Source organism: Sinocyclocheilus anshuiensis, unplaced genomic scaffold (assembly GCF_001515605.1).
Source record: "Sinocyclocheilus anshuiensis isolate Anshui unplaced genomic scaffold, SAMN03320099.WGS_v1.1 scaffold1079, whole genome shotgun sequence".
NCBI lineage: Eukaryota > Metazoa > Chordata > Actinopteri > Cypriniformes > Cyprinidae > Sinocyclocheilus > Sinocyclocheilus anshuiensis.
In genome coordinates, this window is record NW_015548207.1 from 1,299,477 (window position 1) to 1,319,218 (window position 19,742).

At 35.5% G+C, this 19,742-nt stretch overlaps 1 protein-coding gene across 1 annotated transcript in view; it reads left to right on the forward strand.

Moving 5' to 3' along the window:
• Window positions 1-19,742, forward strand: part of LOC107653607 (SH3 domain-binding protein 4-A-like) — a 34,670-nt gene that overhangs the window by 6,039 nt on the left and 8,889 nt on the right. Inside the window, exons 2-3 of the mRNA XM_016440355.1 lie at window positions 11,165-11,360; window positions 11,493-13,855. Of these exons, the coding sequence (XP_016295841.1) occupies window positions 11,240-11,360; window positions 11,493-13,855 (2,484 nt within the window). The 5' untranslated portion in view covers window positions 11,165-11,239. The remainder of the gene's footprint in view (window positions 1-11,164; window positions 11,361-11,492; window positions 13,856-19,742) is intronic.

The following is a 19,742-nucleotide window of genomic DNA, read 5'->3' on the forward strand; positions in this document are numbered from 1 at the left end:
TATTATTATTTTGTTTTTTTTTACAATGTGAAAGTTAAAACTTATATAAAATGTACAGTATATAATGATATAAAATTATAATAATCTCATGACAACCTGCACTTAAACAGAATTAATATTTTATTTTATATTATTTAATTTAATTACGTTTTTAGCACTTTAGAAAACATGCACTACTGTCATGAAAATAGTGCAAAAATAAAATAGCTAATTTTCTTTAGTAAAAAATGTATATTATTTGAAAAGTTATTATATTAAAAGTGATATACATTTAAATTGCTTGAGTTGAAATGTGACATGTGTTTTAGTGAGATTTGCTGTTGTTATGTGTTTGTTACATGTAAAATAGGAGCGTCTTCACCGTAGATTCACCTCAATCACTGATTCAGCTGACTGACGTGTGCTTGCCATCTGTAGTTTGTCTGCGTTCTGTAGCGTTTCTGCTTCCTGTTACTCTATTTGGCCCAGAGGAAGCTCAGGGTTATGAGTGAGATTCTTGTGCTGTTTATGTTCTATCAGCTGAGGAATGATATGCAATTCCAGTCTGTGGCAGCTGATTTGCAGCTAGTGGGCTTGAGATACACCGAACAGCAGGAGGAGGAGGGACGCGAGCTACTCATCAGCAAAGCATTTCCTCTCTTTCTTTTTCTCTTTTCCTCTCTTGCTGTTTCTCTGTTTCTTTACTCTCGCAGTCTCTCCAGAGCACTTCCTGTCATAGTTTGGCCACTTCCTGTTGCTGTAAACAGAGCCGTTGTCCAGGCGAATGGCTGACCCTTCCCAAATGGCAGTTTTATTCTGGACTTTTCATTTTTTTTTGTATGCAAAATATAATTTCTTGTAGTTTTGTGTTCGGTCAGTTGAGATGTTCTGGACAAGTTTTGAGAAATTTGCACTTAATCCTGTTTTTTAAAAACTGTTTTCATGAAGTACTTCATAGAGAGAAAAAGATGTGATCTTATGTACTTTTGAATCTAATAATTTATGCTTTTCTTATTGTGTTTTTGTGGCTATTAGTTACTCTAATTTAATAACACAGATAATCTGCATCTGCTTTACAATTTTTATAAAATAAGTATATTGAATATAAAAATGTGCTAAATTATTTTTAGTCATTGAATTGTTTTATCTGGTAAATAGTTATAAATGATAAATAATAATAAACAAATAATTGGGTAATATTGCATTATTAAATATTAACATAAAATATTCTAATATATATTAATATAAATATAATTTATATTTATTATAATTATTTAATATGTTAGTTATATTCACCCTGCATTACTATCTAATATATAAAAAGTATATTAAATATAAAAAATATAATTTTGCTGTATTATTATTATTATTATTATTATACGGTAAACAATTATTAAAATAATTTTGTAATATTATTAAATATGTATGTAAAATATATAAATAAATAACCTAATAGTGTATTCTAAATATAACTAAATGCTTTTATTTATTGTAATTATTTTGTTAATACTATTAAATAATTGATTTGAATTATATTAAATAATTCTTTATTATTAAAATAAAATGTCAATATGAATTTCTGGCCACGTTTTGAGAGATTCGCCCTTAAACCTGTTTTCGAAGACTGTTGTAATCAAATGCATTAGTTCCTTCACACTTTTGTAAGGAGAAAAAGATGTAATGTTATTTTTGTGCTTTGATAATAGTTCATTTAGTTAATGAAAGCTTTTGCTGTTGAATGAATGTCTGACCAGAACAAGCACGCACCATATAATGAAGTGTTTCATAGATAAAGTCACAGCAAACTAACTCTGAAAGTCAGAGATAAAGACATTCCTCCTAGTGCTCAACTTAGACGATTTCGGAATGATTTTCATTTAATCGGAAAATCTAGTCATTATCCTTTGCACTTCCATCTGTTTTCTAGCCAGGAGGGACGTATAGCCATCTGAGAAAGACTCTGCGACCGAAATACGGAGGCATCGTACAATACATGCATTTGAGATGCAGGCTGTCTGATATCTGAGACGAGGAGTCTGATTGGCTGTCACTGTTCTGGAATTTAGCCAATCAGGCGTTTGGTTCTATCCAAATGACTGAGAGATTGAAATGTCAACTTGAGTTTCATTAATGCTGGACTGATAAACACAATTTATTTTTGACTTTCTCATCAGGGACACCCTGATACACCCTGCAGTGTTTATTTTCAGTCTAAATTTGTGGTGGTGAACCAGTGTGTGGATTTCTAAATGGCTGACACTGATATCTAGAAGTGCAGATGGCCAATTCATTACCTTTTCCACTTCTAGTTCCTGTTGCTGCATGATTTTGACGAATCTTAGAATTGTATCCTTTTTTGCGTGTGTGTCATTGTGGCTGTTGGTTAAGATCATTTACTATCACAGATAATCTGAATCTGCATAATTATTATTATTATTAATTGTATTATTATTATGTGGTAAATAATTATATTACAAATCATTTAATAATATTTATAATAAATATTAATATAAAATATATTATTACAAATGATAAAATAAATAATAACTGAAGTATTTATATTTATTTAATATGATTATATTACATGTAAATAATTTATTGACATTCATTCAAATAAAATGTCATTTCATTAATACATTGTTAAATAATTTCAAGATAAAAATTAATAATATATCAATCTAAAATTAAAAATTGTAATTATAAAATTTTTCATTATAAATAATGTATTATTTATGACTTATTTATATGTATGTAATATGGTTATTTTATGTAAATTGTGCTAAATGCAAATTTAGTATCAATTTTATTAAAATAAAATATCAATGTCTATTTTAAATATTAATATCAAATATGAAAATAGTATAAACAATCAGAAATATTACTAAATTATTTGTATTTAATATAATTATTTCCCAAGTTATTTATATTAAATACTAATACTAATTTTATTAATAAAATATCAGTATCAGTATAATTTGTAAATGTTTACTATAAAATATGAAATACAAATATAAATAATTCTCTAATTATTAGTCAATTATTTTGTAAAATAATTGTATTAAATATAAATCATTTAGTAATGTTTTTATTAATATAAAATATTACAATAATATATTAATTAAACAGTCAAAATAGCATTTAGATTGTACTCAACCTAATCATATTTCATAGACATACCAAAAGACACTCTAAAGCTATATCTTAAAAAATTATAAAGGAACCTTTGTTTTAATAAAATAGTATTTGGCACTTTATCACTGCATTAGACACATCACAAATGGTGGTTGCATCATGAAATGGTGAAAAATATCTCCATGGTTGAGTGATGCAAGACGAAGCGCAGACTCTCTGAAGCGAAGACAGCACCACCCCAGTAGCCAAATATACACACGTGAGAAAATACACACAGACATCCTGCGCTTCAGGTTTCATTTAATTTCAGGCCACATTTGGTGTGTAATGTAAAATATGATCCCAGTGCACCATGAACATGTTAAATGATGGATGTGCTGGGATGCTGGCTCCCTGTCAGCACTGGTCTCCAGAGAAGTGTGTGTACTATAATAATTAGGTTTGACTCGATGGTTTTGCTCTGGTTAGTCTCTGCAGGCTTTCTCCTCCCACCAAGGACTTCACTCTCTCCCAAACACATGCACACACTAGTGAAAACTCAGAAAATAAATGATTATGTGCTTGCTGAAGCACTGGAATCGCATCCTGTAGGGAGTCTCATGTCCAATTACAAGAATAAATATAGCCAGAAACTATACGAATACTCTACGAAGTGCACAAACGTAAACATCGGCAGTGTTTGGTTTTGTTGAGTGTATATATATTCTGGATGGGTCGTGATGGTCGACTACAGTGTAATAAGTTATTTTCCAATGTTGTAAATAAACCAAAGATTATTGGAGTTTGTTTACTTCGAGTGCTTCAATATTTCATGTTTAATTCAATGTGGTACTTGCAATTTCTTTATTACTGCGACTAGCAAATTCTGAGTGAAAATTTTCTACAACCAAATTTTCCATTGTAGTCATCCAACAACATACTTGTCGATTAGATTTAAAACGTCCTGTTGAGTCAGAGTTTAATTGGCCTGTTATACTTTAGCTTTTAGTATAAGCTTATTCGGTTAGCTTGAAATAAAATGGTGAATTCAGCTATCTTTCTTCGCAATATTCTCTTTCAACAGTTGCCTGACATGACAAAAGATTATATAGGCCTATTGATTATATATCAACATATGTCAAGTTAACATGACTATAAAGACAATACTACGGTGGCCGAGAAGTGCTAAACAAATCACAATTCTGAAAACAAAATAACAAATTGCAAATGCAAGTCTAAAAAACAAAATAACAAATGGATAAGCGCTTGTCGTTGGCTTTTTGACGCGATCGACGCGATTTTCTGCTGTAAAATGTAGCGCCCCTTGTGGCAACACTGAGAATGCAATGTGAAGAATCTAATTGTGAATTTTCTGATTAAACATTGCAATTGAAAAAAAAATGTAATTAAATAAATAAATACAAATCCAGGTCTGCTGTGTTTGTAGGGATGCCCAATTTGGCCGAAATGTTGTGATTATCAGTATGGCTATAAAAAAATAATAAAAATAATAATAATAATTTTAAATGATTATTATTATTATTATTCGTTAAAGTAAACTTACTATTGTAATAATTCACTGTATTTAATAAAACTAATATATATTTTTTTACATTACAACTGTAAAATTTCAATACTATTCTGTCTTATAGGCTGTCTTAATTGATTAATTTATTTACTTTTTTAAGGTTTTTTTTTTATTTATTTATTTTTTTTTTTCGTTTAACCTTCATACATTTATTTTGCCGGAAAACCACAGGGAGACCTCAAATTTGTGCTTCTCAGTAAAATTGTAGTAAGGTGTTTATCACATGTTAATTACCAAATAGATATTAAAACGTTTTATTTTGATGAACCGAGCAGCCCTTCTTGCCTATTACTCTGACGCATGAAACTGAGCTTGCCTCGCTTGAAAAGTTTTCATTCATAGTATATTTTGGACCTAACATTGAAACAAAAATTTGAACAAATGATTGTAGACAGATTTACTGACTGCAACACAATAAGCATTAGCAGATCTCCTGAATCTGACTTTTAGTGGCCGGAAGCATGGCTTCTGCAGCGCTGCAGTCTACATCTTATGACTGTTCTTTCTCCCTGAGAAATGGAACAAAGCTAAAAAAGCACAATCGTCATCAGTTTTCACAAGCACAATAGTGTTGCATTGTGTTTCATAATTAATAGGGACTCGGCACAGATTCGGTCCTTGTAATCCCCCTAAACGCCCCTGAAAGTCTTGATGTCAGTCGGCGTGACTGCTGAGGTAAATCTTCACTGGATTATGTTGAGCGTGCTGGGCTTTATATGTCTCTTGGAGTGTTTGGCGGTGTTTGTGAAGATGGACGGGTGCGAGCAAGTCTTCATTGTTAAGTAGAGCATTTCTTGAGAGAAATGCCCGACCTTACGCAAAACAACACTGTTCATTTGCAGAGGACTTTGTTTAAAGCTCGGCTAATCCAGACCTCCCACCAGAGATGAAATCTGGCATTATGTTCCTCTGCATTTGGAGAGGTACATTTGGGAACACAATTCACTGGCCTTGAATTGTTTCTTTGTGTGTATTCATGCAAATGGAATTCTGAGTGTAATTGAAACAACAATATGATGTGCCCTCCTTTGACTTGCTGTGCACCAGAAATAAAATTAGTGCACATGCTTCGGCACAGTGAGACAACTATAAGGTGCTTGTACATGTGGCACATGGTTGAATTTGGCTTGCAACATTTCCTAATTGCATATATACATAGTATATCTTTATTATTATTTATATAGCCTTTAATATTTTCAAAATATAAATTTTAGAACATATTTTTCATTATTTTAATCCATGCTATATGTGTAAAAAGCAATTTTTGATTTATTAAGTTTTTAATTTAACTTAGTACAAATTGTAGTATATTGTAATATATTTCTAAACCATGTATAACATTTTGATATGTCTAAAACATTTTAAATGAATGTAATATATATTTAAATATATGTATGTTAAATGTGACCCTGGACCACAAAACCAGTCTTAAGTCGCTGGGGTATATTTGTAGCAATAGCCAAAAATACATTGTATGGGTCAAAATGATCAATTTTTCTTTTATGCCAAAAATCATTAGGATATTAAGTAAAGATCATGTTCCATGAAGATATTTTGCAAATTTCCTACCATAAATATATAAAAACTTCATTTTTGATTAATTATATGCATTGATAAGAACTTAATTTGGACAACTTTAAAGGCGATTTTCTCAATATTTTGATTTTTTTTTGTACCCTCAGATTCCAGATTTTCAAATAGTTGTATCTCGGCCAAATATTGTCCTATCCTAACAAACCATACATCAGTGGAAATATTATTTATTCAGCTTTCAGATGATGTATAAATCTCAATTTCGAAAAATTGACACTTAAAGGTCCCATATTGACAAAACTGAAATTGCCTGGCTTTTTTCACGATAACTGAAGTCTAGGGGCTATTTAACTACCATATAAGTTTCAAAACAGTCAGTCCACAGTAAAATGCACACAGCCTGCAAGGACATCAAAACCTAAAATAAAACTCCAGAAAGGTGTAAAATATGTGACCTTTAAGACCCTAAAAATAAAAATGCTTATATATGCCTAATATATGAAAAAATACCCCATACAAAATAGTACATATTATATATTATACATATATTACATATTTATATATTGTATGTTATGTATATAAAAATGCTAAATATATAAAATTATTGCATACAAAATGTAACATTACATTAAACTACTATATAAATGTAAAGCTTATTTTATATGGCACTTTTTTTATTTTTCTTATAAAGGTGTGTGTGTGTGTATTTAAAAAAAAAACCGGTCTAGAAAAAAATTCTACTAATTGATTTATTAGTTGTTGTTCATTTGTTCATTCACTTGACTCATCCTTAGTCAGAAAGAATCTGGATATATTTGAAAAAGAGGCCTGTAATGTCAGACTCATTTGCGGTAGTTGAACCTTGTCAGGTTGAATGACCTATTCACGCAGAGATGATAAATGATGTCGGTCATTTAATCGACTCCTGAAATTAACCTCTTATGGGCTCTTTGAAATATTATCTTCCACCCACAGCCCTCTGCACTTTACCTGAGTAAACCTTTTGTTTTAGAGTCAGTGGTGAAGTATGGACTGCAGGGCAGTGGAGGGAGAAATTGCTTTGTCCTCTGCAGAAGGGTCATATATACGAGGTGGTCATATTTACCATGTGATGAGCCACTGGCAGAAATCCCACTCGCCTTCACCCAATTAGCCTGTCAAAGTAATATAAAACTACTTCATATCATCAATGGAACTAATAATAAAATTTTATTACCACAGGCCGTAATGTGCCACGTTATCTCAGCTATTGCCCCAATGCCACGTTTTGGAAATGTAATTTTAATAATTCATTTGAAATGACAGGTGTTTTAACGCAGGACGGAAGGATTGGTTTTATATGGATGTGGTAATGCCGCTCTGTTTGAATTAATCAATTCAGCCAAACACTGTGTTTTATCTGTATGAAGCTGTCTGAAGGACGATGATTAAGGAGGAGTGCTTGAATTTAAACTCATGAGGTTTCCGCAGAGCTAACAATGTATCTAAGAGCATCTAAATTCCCTGGCATCCAGCTTGAAGTGCTTTACACTCATCTTCTGTGAGTTACGTGCCACATCCGAGATAAGAGTTCTCATGTCTTATGGGACACCCGAGAGTCGTGGATTACCAGTGTTTCATGTTGTCGACAGATGGTTAAAAACATCTTTCTGGCTGAATATTATGGGGATGTTGCTATGTGGGAATAGCGGGGTTTTGTTTCCGATTCCAGGTCCATTAACAGTTCTTGTAGTAATTTTGGGGAAGTATTGAGTGTTGCTGTGCATTGCATTATGCCATTCCATCCATGTTGGTGGAAAATGCATGTTTTAGGACTGGTAATGGAACCAACATATTTTGTTTTTCTAAAAAAAAGAAAAAGAAAAAAAAAGCCTTCATAATTGCTAATGCTTGTGTATAGTTACGGGCATGTGACTACATGGGAACTGCAAGGTTCTGTTCTGATTCCAGTTCCATTAACAATTCTTGTAGTATTTTGAGGAGGCATTGAGTGTTGTTTTCTGTTTCGTTCCATTCTTGTTGGCAGAATTTTTTTTTTTTTTTTTATGTTAAAAAAGTTGCCTTTTTATAACTGAAAATCTGTGTAATTGTAACGTTTGTGTATTAAAAATTAACAGTGATTGTAATGCAAAACAACACTGAATACTTTCTCAAAAGTACTACATTGCCCAATTTTGTTCATCTTGGCGGGAAAAAAAAGTGTTTTAGAACTGTTAATGGAACTGAAATCATTTGTCTTTTGTGTTTTTTTTATGTTTTTGTAACCAAAAGTTGCATAATTGCTAATATTTCTTGCTAAACAGACACATTTTTGTGCTACCACATTGTGAAATATGTCAAGGTGAAATTTTGCAGGTGTAACTTTAAGTCACTTTCAAACCAAAAATCTTTCTGTTGGTTTATGAGAGAAATTTGAGTGGGACTTAAACATAAGATAAATCTGCCGGGGCAAATTTGCACCCTCACGTGACACTCCATATCATGCAATTCCTATTTAAATGACTGGATATTGCCCAAAAAATTTTGCACTTTCAGACCACTATTCATAATGCATTGCATTCTCAGCATTGCCACAAGGGGTACTTTACCATAAATTTGCATAAACACTTCATATATGACTAGTTTTCTAGTTTCAACCATTTGAATCTTGCTAAGCAAGTTAGCTAAAGTTGGCACGTATATAGCTAGCTACTTGAATAGCACATCTGATTTAGTACTACTGAGGCTTGTTACTTTCAAAGAAGCAATCCTTCAACATGTTTGACGTTAACACTTACAATTTGAGTCTGACTGTGAGGTTGACATAGATACTAAGATACTAAAGAAAAGAGGATATGGAGGATACAGAGGGATTATGGGAAAGAGACACTAGTCTTCATTCTTTGGAGTGCCCCAGGTGCTGTTATCAGAAACCATGATTACATCCTTGTCAGACCTCTAGGTTTTTAATCCATCAATTGCTCTTCCTCTGCCTCCTAATACCACCTTCGACACATCCAACCGTGCTAGTGATGGTGTCGTAGAGTATAAAATTAGACCTTATTTGTGGGTGCTGCAAGTGTTAGAAGAACCGTAGACCTTGAAGCACTTCTCCAACTCTGATAGAGTCAAGGGAGGTCAGTGCTATAAATTTTACTATTTCATTTTTTTTTCCAGGAATGCACTTTCTCCATCAGCTTCTGATGGCTTGAATTATGAATAAAATAAAAGCATGAGGGAGAATTTTTGAGGATTGGACTGAAGGGAACGAAGCAAAGTGGTATTGAATGAATGAATGATGCATTTGTTTTGCTGACCTACTTCAGCATCTGTTAAATGTAGATAAAAAGAAATGGACATTTAAAAGGGAATGAATCCTTCCATTAAATCTTTTGTGTGAAAGATTTTTAATACATACATGCAAAAGATGCGTACCTCCTTTTGAAGAGTCCATTAAGCTTTTAAGTAACAGACATGAAAGGTCCTTCCAAAGGCCTTCATCTTTCAACTTCCACAGAGCCTTCAAAAGATTTTCCACAACAAAACGTTGCATTGTACAGAAAAGCTATACTTAGATGAATGCAGAGACACCCTTTCAAACCTCATTTATGTCATCCTATGGTCAATTGTTGTGTAGAAATTAAATTATTATCAGCTACTCTTACTTGGCCCTTTAGTCTTATTTGATATTCATGATTATTTAGTCCAACTAATTATAGCTTGTTTTTCATCTCTGTGTTGTTTTGTATGTCTGTCACGTAAAGCAACAGAAGTTGAGGCAATCATGCATGGAAATTGAGCCCCCCCCCCCCAAAAGCCAAACTGTTGCTTACCTTAAGAGAGCATGAATCATAACAGAAAAAATTGCGCCTCTAATCCACAACAAGGTGCAAAAATGTATAATTGTATACAGCGCTACAGGAGTTTGCAAAACATTTGTGCTTTTTTTTTATGAAACCGTGCTGACACAAAATGGTATTTATTCATGTTAATCACCCAGAGGGTGTTTTAGTTTATTTAATTGATGGAACCCCTGCTGTACCGTATGAATGTGATTTTTAGTTCAAGGTGTCCTTTGATATGCTTTGATATCTTTCTTTTAGAACCCAGCAAATCAAACACTCTACCGGTGATAAAAGTTTATCCAGATATCAAGTCTATAAATTAGAATTTTACATTGTTGTTGTTGTTTCCAGCAGGGAGAGCTACCTTATACGTTATATTTATTCATTTTGTAAATGACACATCTGGGACTTTATTACCTTGTTTCTGGTAGTGTGACTTTCAGTCTAAAGTAAATGAGCACACTGTGTAATAACATTGATCCATAAAGCCTTATGTATCTTTAAAACTACGGTAAATACCTTTTTGTGCTTTAGTAAATTATAGTATATTTGACTGAAATGCTGTTTACCTTATATTTCCAAGTGAAACAGAATATTCAAGATGAAAAAGAGGGATTAATGACATTAGCTGAAAAGAAATGTTGTCTGCAGCTTGGCATTACATTTTGATTAAAGACTTTGATGATGTTTTTGTTGTTGTTTGGAGCAAAATGCACAATAAGACCAGGAATGTGCATTAAGTAAATTTGGTAAATTTTGATTTAATGCTAGCTTTAAGTTATATTAGCAGTGAGATGTCATTAAGAAGTTTTCTGAGAGATAAAGTAAAGTGAACTTTCTGACTTAATTTCTATATAAACAACAATGCATAAACCTCTTCCAAGATAGATTAAAAGTAATCAATTTTAAGGATCTCTTAATCTCATGCAGCACATTTTGAGTTACATCTTTACCCAGTTTGTCCCTTTAGCTACACCACACTAATCTCTAGCTACAATCTCTCTGAAGAGTTTTGCCTTAATGATCCAATAATCTGATTGCAGCATGTCTCATTATTCTATTTGCATCAAGCGTTTGTCTTGCCACATAAAGCTAATCAAAATTGTCCCTGTCCTTTTTGTTTTCCCAGCAAGAAAAAATGGAAAACTGCCCGTGTTTGATTGTTAGGTTTGGAGCAATGGTGAAATAGCGTAACCAATGCAAGATGGCCGCCCACAGGATCAGAGTAACCAACAACAACAATGTTCTCCCTAGATGTAAATCAGAGGGCACTCTTATCGACCTTGATGAGGGAGTGACTGAGGCGGGTCTCATAGATGTCAAAGGTCAGTTTATTGTACTGCAAATAAACTAAGAAAGCATTTGATTTGGTTATGCCATATGCATTACAAATTAGTAATTCTTATTAATATGTTATTACAAATCAGTAATTCTTATTAATATGTTCATCTCTATAGTGCCTACTCCAAGTGCCTTGCGTTTGGCCCCCTCAACATCGTTTGGAACTGCACGGGAAGTGGTTGCCATAAAGGATTACTGTCCATCCAGTTTTACCACTCTAAAGTTCTCCAAAGGGGATCATCTCTATGTGCTGGATACGTCTGGTGGGGAATGGTGGTATGCCCACAACAACCGAGAAATGGGATACATCCCTTCGATGTACGTCCAGCCGATCAACTACAGGAACTCATCTCTAAGTGACAGTGGGATGATTGACAATCTTGCGGACTGCTCGGAGGAGGAAGCAAAAGAGATGGACCTACTGGGGGAGTGGACTGGAGTGTCACTGAAGCCCTCCCTGCCTTATGACAACAATAACCCCTTCTCCATGCTCTCCTCAACCAATCCATTCCTAAATGGGTCCATGGATGACGTTCTTGATCAGAACAGCAATGAGAAGGCGAACCAATGCAACAGCCTGGATTTACTTTTCTTTGACTTGCCTTCAGCCCCCATCTCCACCACCAGCAACACAAAAGGTTACAGCAATAGTGTCTTTGATGGAACATCCACCAGCGCTGATTTTGAAGCCTTGCTGATGCTCCGCAAGGACAATCCCTTTTTTCGAAGCAAGAGATCTTACAGTTTATCAGAGTTATCTGTCTTACAATCTCAGTCGAATCCTCCATTGCCTTTATCAGGTTTTTTTACAGGGCTTAAAGCTCCCTCACCGGAGCAGTTTCAGAACAGAGAGGACTTTAGGACAGCATGGCTAAACCACCGAAAGTTGGCACGATCTTGCCATGACCTTGAGTCCCTTGGGCAAAACCCAGGCTGGGGTCAAACACAACCAGTAGAGACCAACATTGTCTGCAAGTTGGACAGCTGTGGAGGGGCAGTCCAACTCCCAGATACAAATATCAGTATTCATGTTCCTGAAGGCCATGTAGCAGTGGGAGACACTCAGCAAATCTCTATGAAGGCTCTACTAGATCCTCCTTTGGAGCTAAACAATGACAGATGCTCGACTGTCAGTCCAGTAGTTGAAATCAAACTTAGCAACATGGAGATAAAGTCATTCATTACCTTAGAGATGAAGGTATCCGTTGCAACTAGGACAGAAAGTCAAATGGCGGAAGTTTTGTGTGTAAGAAGTGATTGCAAAGAGGGTCCTTATTCTCCTGTTCCACAAGCTTACATTTATGGTGATAAAATTCAGGTTCAGTTGGACAACTTGGAGCCCTGCATGTATGTAGCAGTTATTGTCCAGACCCAACATGTTTCCTTAAATTCAACTGTTTGGGATCATATGATGAAGAAAGTTACATTGGGTCTCTACGGGCCCAAACACATTCATCCATCTTTTAAGACTGTAGTGGCCATTTTTGGCCATGACTGTGCCCCCAAGACTCTTCTAGTTAGCGAAGTTGGGAAACAAGCAAAGTCTGCCCCTCCTGTTGCCCTACAACTGTGGGGGAAGCACCAATTTGTCCTTGGCAGACCTCAGGACTTGCAGATAGGCATGTACTCCAACATGTCAAATTATGAGGTCAAGTCAAATGATCAGGCTAGGGTTGTTCGTGGGTTTCAGGTCAAACTAGGCAAGGTGAGTCGACTCATCTACATGATTACGTCTCGGAATGCAGATGAGATTTCTGACTTCACATTACGTGTCCAGGTAAAAGATGACCAGGATTGCATCCTTGCACAATTTTGTGTTCAGACACCACAGCCACCGCCTAAAACCGGGATACGGAACAACGGCCAGAGGCGGTTCCTAAAGAAAAAGGAAGTTGATAAAATAATTTTGTCTCCTCTGGCCATCACCTCCAAATACCCACAGTTTCAGGAGCGTTGCATTACCAACTTGAAATTTGGCAAACTGATCAAAACAGTTATCAGGCAGACCAAGAATCAGTACTTGCTGGAATATAAAAAAGGCGATATTATCACCTTACTCAGTGAGGAGAAGATCAAACTCAAAGGACAACTATGGACCAAAGAGTGGTACATTGGATACTATCAGGGAAAGATGGGGCTTGTACATGTAAAAAATGTGCTTGTCTTGGGAAAGGTTAAGCCTATTTACTTCTGTGGGCCAGACCTTACAACCACAATGCTGATGGAACAAATCCTGAAGCCCTGCAAGTTTCTCACTTACATTTACGCCTCTGTGAGGACAATACTTATGGAAAATCTGGGAAACTGGCGAGCATTTGCTGACGCTCTGGGCTATGTGAATCTTCCTTTGACATATTTTTGCAGAGCAGAGCTGGATAGTGAACCAGAGAGGGTTGCCTCAGTGCTGGAGAAACTAAAGGAAGATTGCCTCAACATGGATACTAAGGAGAAAAAATCTTTTCAGAAGGAACTGATGATGGTAAGCTTCTGTGTGTGTTGGTTTGTCCGAACTGCATAGTTTGAAAACTATTGTGGTTATGTCTGCTTTTTGAATGCAGTAAATGCCCTTGTCCCAAATGGATAACTATTAGAAATCTGTCCGCAAAGTGTTTTATTTAAACCCGTTTTTATGCAGTCCTGCTTATCTGCATTTTCTCTTATTAATGATTGGGGCTAATTCTGATGAGAGTGCACTTAGCTGCTCTCTGCTGCCTTTCTTATCTGTAAAGCCGTGGAAACCTGCAAGTACAGCAGCCGGAACCCTGCTTGGCTCATTCAAATTCTGACTGAAAGAAAGATTGCGCTTGTATTCGTTTTTTTTTTTTTTTATATCACTGGGCACAGGATGTCCAGGGCTGGTAATGTTTAAGATGCCTCTGTTTAATCTACACAATGTCCATCAATATAAACTCTTTGGTGTCTTTTAAAGGATTAGTTAATCTAAAAATGAAAATTCTGTCATCTTTTACTCACCCCTTTTGCTCATGTTGTTCCAAACCTTTATGAATTTCTTAAATATGAACTTAAATTTAGCTCTGGTCCTCACACATTGGTGTTGTGTTGCTTCAGAAGACTCAAAATATAATGTATATGGAACTCTTTTATGATATGAAAGGTCCCAGCCCTTCACTTTTATTATATTGAAAAGAAAAAAAGTTACACTTGATTTGATTTTTGGGTGATCTACTCCTTTGACTCAACCACACTTTTGTTGACAGAAACACAATATTGGGAATGAACACTTGAACTTGTCGGAACAGCAAAGCAGAGAGTTTTGAGAGTGTAGCTATTTCTACCTTACATACACTTTCTACTAGCATTGGCCGATATCCCATTTATAAGTAAACAGGTTAGCGCCCCACTTCTGTCAGCTCAGGGCTTGCAGATCTGAGGAGACAGTGCATGGAGAAGGATATGTGTTATCAGATTTAGCGCAAATACTGAACTCGTGAGACATCATGACATTATCGAGTATATTGCAAAAGCTAAACAAAACACACCTACAGAGGCGTGCATACGCGACGTGATGAAGTTAGAGTAGACCAACACAGGCTTTCGTGCGCGTGCGCATTTAGAGTGGTTCTTTCACTGCATGATTCAGTCTATTAATATGCATTAAGAATGATCACATAATTCAAGATAAGGAGGCAGAAAATGTATATATTTATATCAGTTCATATAGTTAATCAATATCACACGAAGAGTGCCGTTTTTTCTTAAAAAATCAGCATGTTACAAATGTGATATTTATTTTATACAACAGTTCAATAAACAATAAGTTAATATCAAGAGACTTACGTTTTATACACCATATTGGCTGTTTTTGCGCTATTTCTGTGCTATTTCGCCAACAAAAAAAACATTCCAAACACAGCCACAGCACTGTTTTGCGTCTCTGAGAAACATGACGTTGTTTTGTTTCTGAATAAATCAACCGTTTAAATTATTCGGTTCAGCCGCAATGACTCACTTAACAGTGACTTGCTGCCACCTGAGTGAAAAAGTTAATTTCAATCCCTGTTGTTCAGGCTGGATAGCAAGAGAGAGGAAAGATGTAGTAATTCCAGTCTTATCTTTCACAAAACTTTAGCTTTAGCATCTTATCTTGGATAAACAATACAAATGCAAAATGAGGATTTTGACTATTCCCTGACCTCAGTGTTAAAGTGATATATCCCTGACTGGAATCGTCATTTTATCTTTCCTTCCACAACAGGCAGAGCTTTTGTTAAAGTTAAATTATTCAAGACTTGAGTGGGTGGTAAGCATCTGTTACAGGGCGTAACACCTTAGCAATCGTTCTCATCTCTTTCACAGTGTTTCTGTATATTTCTCCTTGCTAAGAGGGAGCTCCATTATTATTTCCCCGTCGTGCTTCAAGTGCTGACACATTCATCAAGTAGAGATGAGGCTATTATTCCCAAGGCCTGACGTCATAGGATAGTCAGTTGTCTTCTGTGGGAGTAAATCGATTTTGAAATTGCAGCCTGTAGTCCCTGATGGGCACACGGCCTTTCCTTGCCTCACTCTTGCTATTATTTAGCTATTTTTTCTTTTTGAGTTTGGTAATTACGGCCAATACTTCTGAGCCTTGGTGACATTTTGAGTTGTGCAGACAATGAGATGGAAGAAATTTTGCTCAGCGTTAAGTCTGACAGGCCAGCTATTAAGCTTAGCGTAGCAATTTAGGGGTCTTTCAAGCTAATACCCGTCTGTATTGTGATTTAACAATTCTGTATGCTGCCTCAGTATCCTCATTTACAGTTAGCATTCCACACACGCAAATGTGCTTCCTAAATCCATAAATATATGACTTTTCCTATTAAGGCAAGTTTTATCAAGTCAAATGGCAGTTTGCCACCTTTAGGTGGGGAAGTCGTGGCCTAATGGTTAGAGAGTCGGACTCGTAACCCAAAAAGGTTGCGGGTTCGAGTCTCGTACCGGCAGGGATTGTAGGTGGGGGGAGTGAATGTACAGCGCTCTCTCCCACCTTCAATACCACGACTGAGGTGCCCTTGAGCAAGGCACCGAACCCCCAACTGCTCCCCGGGCGCCGCAGCATAAATGGCTGCCCACTGCTCCGGGTGTGTGTTCACGGTGTGTGTGTTCACTGCTGTGTGTGTGCACTTAGGATGGGTTAAACGCAGAGCACTAATTCCTAGTATGGGTAACCATACTTGGCCACATGTCACGTCACTTTACTCAGCAAGTGGTGCATTTTCAAAGCTTGTGTTCTAGGTGGTTGGCTAGGCATTCTGGAAGCTTCCAAAGACTGAAAGAGCTTGGCAGCTGACTCAGCCATATCTAAACACTCCTAAAATAAAACCAAACAGCATGGGGGCACTCCAAGACCATCAGGCTAGTAAAGAAAACGATCTAAACTGAGCCATTTCAATGTGATTGGTTTAAATATTTGCAGTGGGTTATCGCCAGCTAACAGTGAGCCACTTTTTTTGGGTTTGATGTGGCTTCTTTTTTATAAATGTCACTATAGTCACATAGCCAAAGCGTTTTGTTGTAATACAGCTTATTTATATTTGTTTGTACTAAAATTACTGGAGAGCTCTGTAATCTCTAGATATTTCTAAAATTGATTAGGTGTATTTTATCTCAATTTGCTGACAGTTTTGTCTCTCTGCCTGGTTTAAACTGCCCGTCTCTGCCCCTAAGGGTTCAATAATGCATTTAAAAGATTTCCAACAGCTTTTGCCTGAGGACTGTCTGAGCCCTGACATTTTTCTCGAATAACCATGGCGTGGTGGGAAATATTTAGCATGCTCCTTTAGAAATCAGTGTGAAACATGACCTTCACCTCTCCCTGCCCTCTGGTAGCATAGTTAAAATTGTATTATTTTTCTGTGGTTCTTTGACCATAACCGCAACACTTTGACTCATTCTACAGTCATTATTTTAAGTGAAAGTATTGTATCGATGCTTTATGTGGCTGCTACTGTATTCAGCAATATCGTTTAGAGTTTCAAAGGGAAAGCTGAGACTTCTCACTTTCTCTCACCTACTTGCATTCTAATTTGCATACTATCTTTTATAAATAGTATGCAAGACTAGAATGTGTGGATTCTAAATGATAGTATAGAGCCCACGTGGTATGGTATTTCAAGTAAAATGTTAAAGTGTACATCTTTGGGTGCTTTTTTCAGGTGAAATTGCTCACAATTCCTTGCACAACAACAAAAAAAGAGCTTGTGACTTATGTATGAACTTCAACGTTAAGAAATAATTCATATTAAAGGTAGATTAAATTAAAGCTTGATGATAGAAAGTTTAAATATTAACACTGAAGCTGTGTTAGATTTTTTTACATGTATATACACACGCTTCTAGCATGATTTGAGCATTAGCCTCTAGCTCAAATGTGTATTTATTAACTTTTAAGAAATAATGAAAAATAAAGGATTAGCTAGATGTTAAAAGTTATTTTAGCTAGATGCTAACACTCAAAACATGCTAGAAATTTGTTTGTGGGTTAGTTAGATTTTTGAAGGCGATTGGCTTTTTTAGCTAGATGCTAATGCTCAGATCTTTTCTGTGTTAGCATCTAGCTAATATAAATGTATGTCAAAATATTAGCATGCTTGCTTAAATTGCTCACTATACTTTTAATGTGTCGTACAAGTATGCATTGTCTTAATCTCATAGCTCAAATGTGTTAGCATGTCCAATTAGCATTCATCACAGTAACCTTTTCAGAACCATATTTCAAGACTTTGACTTTTGCTAATTACACCACATCATGAACAAATCGAAATCATTTGGAATGATTGCTCAAATGTATCACTGTGCTATCAAGACCTTCCCTAATCAATAACATCTCACAACTGAGATCAAGCTAGTTTTGTCGACAGAGGTCATTCACTTTTTTTCCCTCTGCACAGTTCTGACAGCAGACATTTGCCGTCAATTTATTCCCTTACCCCTTCAGACAGCAAGCCACGTTTACCTCATGGCTCTTAGTCAGGGCTGTCTGATCTGGGTGTCTTGTGGTGCCAGCGGTGGATCTTGGCAGGTCTAATCTATCTGATGATGGGGGAAACCAGGTAATGCCAAGGGAGGCCAATATAAATCCAGCAGCTATGATTTGTTTTTCATGGCATAATAGATGCCATGATGGATCGCTTGGTAATTGAACGTTTGAGATATCATCCCATCATTGAAATGAAAGTTAATGTAAGGGAGTCAGTTGCAAACATGGAAATAGTTGCAGTATAAATATAGTGCATATTATGTTTGTGTTATCATGAAGATATCAGGGACTTTTAAAACGTTTTTTTTTCCCCCAGACCTTAAAAAATTAAAAGTCATAGAAATTTCGATGACACTTTACAATAACTTCCCATTAGATATAACGTTAATGCTCATTGTTAGTAAATTTTGAATGCAGTTCTTTTGTTACAGTATTTATTAATCTTTGTTACTGTTAGTTAATCAAATTATAACTTTTCATTGTTAGGTTATGTTAGCCCAGGTCCGTTAACTAATGTTTAACCGATACAACTTTTAAAAATGCATTAGTGAATGATTAAATCAACATTAACTAAGAATAATAAATATTTTTAAATATTGTTAATTGTTAATTCATGCTTACTAATGTATTGAACCTTACTGTAAACTGTTACCAAACTTTCTGTAGAAAATACAATCTGAAAGTCTGAGATTACTGTTGAAAATGCTATTTTGCGTTTTTCTTTAATTTAATTCAGATGTATTCAGATTTTGAATCTGATTTTTAAAAACACACCTTTTCTGTTCTTGCCTTAAAAATCTTGCTCGACTGCCATGGTCACCATTTACTTTTATTATGAAGAAAAAATATCTCCTTTTGTGTTCCACAAAAGAAAGTAAGTCATACAAAAAGACATTAAGGGTGAGTAAGTGATGAATTGTCATTTTTTGGATGAACTATTCTTGTAATATGTTGGCCAGAATGCAGAACAAATCTGATATTATACATTCTCCCAAACTAGAAAAAAGCCTTTCAACTAGAAAATAAAAACTCAGCTCATTATTCTTGTCACTAGAGAGATAGAAAATCCTTGGCGGGTTTATTTTATGCAGTTTTACAACTAAGAATGAAAATCTTTTGTCTTCCACCCACTCATCGGATTGCCTTCCCCCCTACTGTTTCTTTTCTTTCCATCTTTTTTGCTTCCCATCTCTCACTAAACTGCCGAAACGCAGGAAGCCACAGCAGGCATCTAAACTGTAGAAAACGAGATGCCACTGTTCCTAAGCTCACAGGTCAATTTCATCTGTCCATCATTCCCGTCAGGTTGTCTGCGGGGAAAGTGGACGATATTGTACCGAGGGCGAGCAGCGCAGCAATCCCATTTGAGAGCATGTCTCTTATA